The sequence below is a fragment of the Athene cunicularia genome, assembly GCF_003259725.1.
Source record: "Athene cunicularia isolate RWA chromosome 14 unlocalized genomic scaffold, athCun1 chr14_part1, whole genome shotgun sequence".
Taxonomy (NCBI): Eukaryota; Metazoa; Chordata; class Aves; order Strigiformes; family Strigidae; genus Athene; species Athene cunicularia.
Window position 1 is genome coordinate 5,222,508 of NW_020799118.1, and position 6,963 is coordinate 5,229,470.

General features: G+C 35.9%; 1 protein-coding gene across 1 annotated transcript in view; it reads right to left on the minus strand.

The window, feature by feature from the left end:
• Window positions 1-3,783, minus strand: part of SNX29 (sorting nexin 29) — a 125,130-nt gene extending 121,347 nt beyond the window's left edge. Inside the window, exons 1-3 of the mRNA XM_026859141.1 lie at window positions 3,753-3,783; window positions 1,669-1,733; window positions 768-820 (exon numbers count right to left, since the gene is read on the minus strand). Of these exons, the coding sequence (XP_026714942.1) occupies window positions 768-820; window positions 1,669-1,733; window positions 3,753-3,783 (149 nt within the window). The remainder of the gene's footprint in view (window positions 1-767; window positions 821-1,668; window positions 1,734-3,752) is intronic.
• Between the last annotated feature and the right edge of the window lie 3,180 nt (window positions 3,784-6,963).

Below are 6,963 nucleotides of genomic sequence, written 5' to 3' on the forward strand. Positions count from 1 at the left end.
TCTGGAGAGAATTTTATGCATCACTTATAAATGAACAACAAATAATTAACTTCTTCCCAAAAGGCAAAGTCAAACTGCAAGGGCATAAGAAAAATTACAACAAAAAAAATGCATTTAATTCTGGTGCTTTAGTTAGTTATCCGAGATTCTTTGATAGGCTGGATTCTTAGAAAGACTCAATAAGATGCAGAAAACACTGCAATTTCTGTCTGCCAATCATCTTCTTAAAAGCCTTAGGAACCAATATACCATATCCAACAACAAAAGCAACTAACAGGAATTAAATTACTTCTTTTTTTTTTACTTACTTAAATAAAAAGGAACAACTTCTTGTACAGGAAAAGAAAAAAAACCCACAGGTTTAAAACATATCAGGGATAAGAAACAATATGAACAAAGATTTTCTTAATGTCTGTGTTAAACACACTTGACACTTACTTGTCAAGCTTCACAACACACAGGCGTATTGGTAAATATGCATTCATTTTAAAAGAGGTTTTAGGGAAAACAAATTCTCCCAATCTCATATTCAGACCTCAGAAGTCAATGATTTGTCATGAACTCTGCAGCCAGTTAAACACCTGTAACTTCATACAGAAGAACACTCTTTGTTAAACTGGAAGATTTGTAGTAAGATGAAAAATTCAGAGTCCCATGTCAGTGTTTGTGTAAACAAAAGGAACTGGAGCAGTTTTTTGTCAAGTACTTTGTGCCCTATGTTTTATGTCTTGATACAAAACTCTAAGCGTATTAGAAGACTATTTTACCTGCTATCAGAGTCAGAAGCAATTTCTTTTCTTCCTCCAAAACGTATTTGACACTGTGATAAACAGATTTTAAGAAATTTGTTACAAACTCAATGTTCTGAAATATTTCCCTATAAGAAACAAAGTAATAACAAAAAAAAAGAGAAAGCAGTACAAAATAAAGCACTGACATATACAGCTTGCAACCAAAAAGTGCTTTACAGCATCATGTTCCACTAAAGGGCAACTCCTGCAGTTTAAATATATCCTTGCTAGCCAGAACAACACACCTGAAAGTCCTTCAATAAATTTAAAATTTAGTAAAAATTACTACTTTTGAGTTTTAAATATTCACCCACAAAAATAAACACTGCTTCTATACAGTTCAGTGCTATAATTACAGAAGATTCATTCTTTATGAAACGTATCACTGGCTTATTTTTGAGGCATTCTTTTGCCTCCCAAGCTCTCCAGAATTGAATCTAGTCTATGAAATTCTACTTTCTGAAATTCATGCTGATGCAAGATACATACATAAACAAATCTTTACTAGTACTTTAACCATTCAGTAAAATCCTAGTGTGAAGAAAACAAGCTGCTACTGTAAAATGTTAACCAATTTAGCCTTCACAGTACACTACAATTTAGTTCAGCCATGTAAGTATTACAAATACGTATATTTATGTTCTATATTATTATATACATTAATAACATATAGTACAAATATAATGTGTAACGAACATGAATTTTAAACAAATACTGCATAATAGGTGTTTGCTAGCAGACGAAAGCTCAGTAGCAAGCTGTGAAAGACAAGAGTTCTTCTTTGCCTGGTAAAGAAGAGAAAAAAGGGCAAAGACAATTGCTGACAGTACTGACAACTCAGTAAGTATACTATAGAAATATGCACTGGACTTCTTACCTGTTTGACTGCATCCAGTAGACGCTCTAGAAGAAACTGTCTTTTAGTGTCATTATTCTGTGAACCTGAAATTCAACAAAATAGTAACATTTTAAAATAAATACGTTAAGAAAAATACATTTGGGCCAGCACAAGGGCCCTGAAAACTTTCTTCCCATGCCAATTATTTCACTACATTTATTAATGTATTTTCTCTAAATAAAATGATGCAGTATAAATTGGTTGGATTAGTTGTATGCTAGAGCTCACACTGCAACCCCATAATGTTCATGCTGGGACAATTACCAGGGTAGTATATCATCATAGCACAAGAAAAGAATGGGAAATGAGAAAGAGACAGCAGGAATACCTTCTTACTGTTCAACAACCTTACTGCAGAGTTTTAAGTCAGGTGAACAAAGAACAATTGTTACAACAAATCCCTTAAAATTTAACTGCCAGCACAGTTCTTCCTAACACCTATAAAATTTAGTTTGCTACTATGCAAGCAACTACGCAAGACAATCTTTAACTTCTCAATAATCTCAACAAAAAATAGCATAATACTTTGTTTATGGGTATATGCTTTATAAACTCCCATGAATATGTGCAAAATTTATTGTTTAATTAACCTACATCACCTCTATAATTTCCTTATTCTGAGCTTAAATTCAAAATATCGTTCAAATACCTCTGTGACCTCTCTGGAAGTAATTTTATTCTTCTTTTCCTCTCAAGGAACATACAACTAATACATGCATAGACTGAAAGCCAATTATCAAAACTCTGCATGAGCAAGTTCCTCCAGATGCTGAAAATCAAACACCACACAGTAAGTCCTCTGGTAAATCGAGATGACATCAAAGATATGTGTCTCTTCCTCTTGCTGTCGAACACTACGATGTCTCAATCCCAGAATTTCCTATCTTCATAATCACAAAGTAGCTTGCTCCTCAACCAGCAGGAGCACACTAAAATTATTCTGCCTTCGTTTCATCTTAAATATGAGATTAGGAAAACTAAAACCCCACAGTAAACCCATAATACACAATTCCAGAATAAAGAAAACAATAGGAAAAATGTGCAAATGTAGCTGCTAGCTAACTCAACTTCACAATGCTTATTTAGCTGATTATAGTGGATTTTCAAAAGTTATACTTCCAGTTTTGAAGTCTAACTCAAACTGTGCAGACATGTGATATATGAATTCTGGTTCTGTTATTCAAATACTCTGATGCCTGCAAACTCAGGTGAAGATGCAAACAATGGTCAATGCTAGTAAAGGACTCTAGAACAAGCCCCATACCATGTAGGTTTTAACTTCCAAACAACTATGCCATTATGCCACTGTGAAGATAAGGTTAAATTCATATAAACCCTGCTACTCCACTTTGTGCTCCTTCAGAGATGACAATTTTATTAAATTACATTCACTGTTCCTACCATGCATGCATTGCCAAAACCTGACATGTGCCTATACATCTAAATGCCTTATAATAAATCACATAACTGTAAAATAAGGAAAATAATTAAATCCCAACTTTTACTACAAGTCCTCATACACAGCAACATTGAATACACATGAACCTGCAGATTTTCCCTACTGTTTCAAAACTCATTACCTCTGCAGCCTTATGATATCCACATAGCTGCGAGAACAGGCATAGTGCAACATTTAACAGTGTGAACCTACTTCAGAGCAAATACGTGTAATTAATAGTTTTGTGACCTGAAAAACATCTGCCAAATGAAAATACTAAGTATGTGGGTTAAGTTTGTTTTCCAAACGCAATACATGTTAGTTTTTAAATTCGTATCTCTTTGGCATCTTTGTATTTATCTGGTAACACAGAAATAGTCTGCAACTAGACACCAGACAGTGAACAAAATTTAAAAAAAAAAAAGCATAAATACAGAAAACCTGCAGATGATCACTATGCTACTTGATGTTCTAAAAGACTAAGGCAGGAGATATCAAACAGCCTTAATACACAGAGTGCGCTGTAACATGTATTTTGTCTTTATTTTACTTGCAAATTTCTACTAATAACAATTATGACTACACATGATTACAATCAATAATTTCCATAAGCAATTCAGATCACCTTCACCATTAACAGGGCTATGAGGCCACATAATGTCTATACTGAGGGCTGGCTGAGGTTTCTGCCCAATGAATGTCTTCAGAATTCTCCTACTGCTCTGCTTAACATAGAAGTTTTGCAGGTAGAAGAAAAAAATATTCACAAAGTCTAACATTTTTTAAAAACTAGAAGATTAAGTTGTGTGTTTTTACAAGCAGAAGACATTTTTTCTATTTAGCAATGGTTTTATTTCAGGTAGATGGAAAGTAAAAATAAATCTTTACTAACTCTGTTTAAGATTTTGCTCTTTTAAAGTCTTCATTTTTTAAACTCCTTTTTTTTTAAAAAAAAAGCATATTTTCAGACAAGAGCACTGATTGTGATCAACTGTAACTGACTAAAAGACTAAACTGTATTACAAACTGACCAAAATACCCTCCCACTGATTCAGAACAGTGGTAAAAACTGCAGCAACACACACACACAAATACAAAACATAAGAATGCATAAAACCAGCATTACTCAGAAAAAAAAAGCCTATATTTAGACTATTGCAATTAAAAAAGGAAGTTCATACATGAGTCTAAAAATAATTGTGAAAACATAAGGCTGCAAAAACTAAGAAACTTAAAGAGACTCCTCTCATCAACAACTACTCAATTAAAAAGGGTTAAAAATAGGGTCAGGTACTGCACCTGCCACTGTGACCCTTGTCATTTTTTGTTGTTCATGGTCATGCTTTCCTGTTTTTAAAACAAACTTCTCTCCATACCCTGCCAGAAATATACACACCTACAGCAGAAGAAAACTGACCATGCAAGTAAACTAAAACAGGATTTTCATCCTGTTCTTTATAGGTACAGCTCTTCTCAGTGCCATAGATAGTATATAGGTTAAAAAAAAATAGATCTTGGATCGCTCTTGAGGTCTTGTATGCAAAATTTCAGACTGCAATTCCTTTTGCTTGCTCTAGTACAGGTTCAGAGGGTATAAGTTTACAAGAAAGTAAACACAGACCTAACTTAAATACTACCTTCTACAACATTGTTATGATTCTACTGCCTCATCCTGAATTAGTCGCACTTTTGGATGTTTTCTGAAACTGTCACAACACCCCTAATTCTTGACACACACACAAATCTAGTATCCTTGCATTACTTCTCTTTAAAATTTAGCCTATTCAACAGTTCAACAAAATATGAGGATGTAATTAGTAAGCAGCATTAGTACTATTAAAGTAATGCTCAAATCAACAGGAAGTTACCTTCACATCCACTAGAAATACACTGTAGTTAAAAAAAAATACCTTAGAAATAATTATAGCCATTAGGGAAAGAGATTCTTCTGTCTATATTTTAGGAACAGCCCTTTTACTTTTAAGAGCTAAAATTGGGCACGGAAATAAGTATAGACAGTGCTTTTATGGCCACTTATATTAGGTGATGTTAACATTACCTACATCCTTCATCTGAAACAAGTATGATAGTGATACACATTTCTCTGTCCTGATCTGTTCCACTTACATTATTCCAGAAAAATACTGTAGAGTACTGCATAAAGTTTGGCAAAGTTCAAATTAGTGTTCTTTTTGTTATCTTGCTGTCTAATGGAAATTGTTGGAAAAGCTGTACAGGTCTTGGCAAGGGCTACACATGTAGTCAGCCATACAACTGAACTACTAGCCTTAATGTCACCTTAGGCATTATTATAAGTAATTACATGTTTTCTCTCCTCATAAACCTGTATCTCTTGGTTTTTTTTAAAAAAAAAAAAATTAAAGGTATTATAAATAACTACATGATGAGGCTTTGTGCCACCAGAAGGGCCACCTTGCCTTTTGAGTCACAGAATTCAAATAGAGCTCCCAAAGATGAGTCTCCTAGGAAGATTCAGGCTCCGATTTGCACAAGGATAGTCCCAGCCTGGATTCACCACTGGCAGGCTGAGGTTTTCCATATGAAAATGCTGATTCTTAAAATCTTCAGAATTAGAATTGTCTATATTGTGTCAAGATCTAAAACATTTGCGAAAATTTATTTTTCTGTGGCTTGAAAGATTTGAGTTACTTGCATTTTTCACAATAAACTTTTTTATTCTTCATTTCTCCTTCCATAAAAACCCTTGGTTCTCTTCTTACCACAAATATGAGAACATAACAGAAAAAAATACAACTGAAATGTTATCATTTTTGGTTCCTTTTCAGAAATGACCGCTGCCCATAAAACATTAAGCATTTAGTTACTCCACTTAACTCTTCAATATTTTTAGTATCTTTGGCAACAGATCTCACCATGTATTAAATCAGGGTGGAAGAAAAGCATAGGATCTAATTTTCAGATGCAGAGGTTGTTGGCAACTTCCATTACTGAAATTGTATAACCAGAACCATGACAGCATTTACTGAAGCACCTCCCTTCTTAAAAAAAAAAACCAACAAACAAACCCTTGCCAATGTGTTTCAAGACATACTAAGTCCTTAATGTTTACAGTATGAATCTATTAGAAATTCTTCCTCTGTCCTAACAAATAACTCTCCATGCTGGAGTGCCTAGGCTTCCTCCAGTCCTAAAGTTTATAGGTCCCAATTCTCATGCAAAGCTTTCTATTATTTCCCATCACAGACACCGCAAAAACCTCAGGATTTAGCACATCCACCCAACAGATTCACTGTAACACAGAGGCCAGGAATGAACACATCCACAGCCTACATGTCCTCATCAGAACAGGTAGAGAAACACCAACGATTCACCCTAAATACTGGAAGGGACAACTTTTTCCACTAGCCCTGCTTCTCACCTCTCCCACCAGCTGCAAGACAGTGAGTTCATTTTTATTATTATTTTTTATTGGTCATATATTTTCCCGGGAGTATTTCCTGAGATTTTGCACAGTTGAAGCAACGGAGATGCCCGAGCCCAGCATCACTTGTCCTGCGAGCCAGTGCCACGCTCAAGGGCAGGCTGTAGGATTTAAAACGAAGTAAAACACCACTTCGGGGGGGGTTTGAGAGCCAAAACGAGGAGCGGGGTGTGGTGATGCAGGCAAGGACTGAGCCCTACCCCGCACTGCGGGGCCAGACAGGCCAAAGTCTCCTGTGCCTCGCCACGCCACGGCCCCACCGGGGAGAAGCAAGGAGGGAGAAAGGGGCCTCGGCCCGCGGGGGACAGGGCCACGCCTGCCCGAGCAGGCAGCGGAGCGACGGGGACCCCCCGGGCAAGCTCTGCCCGCGCCG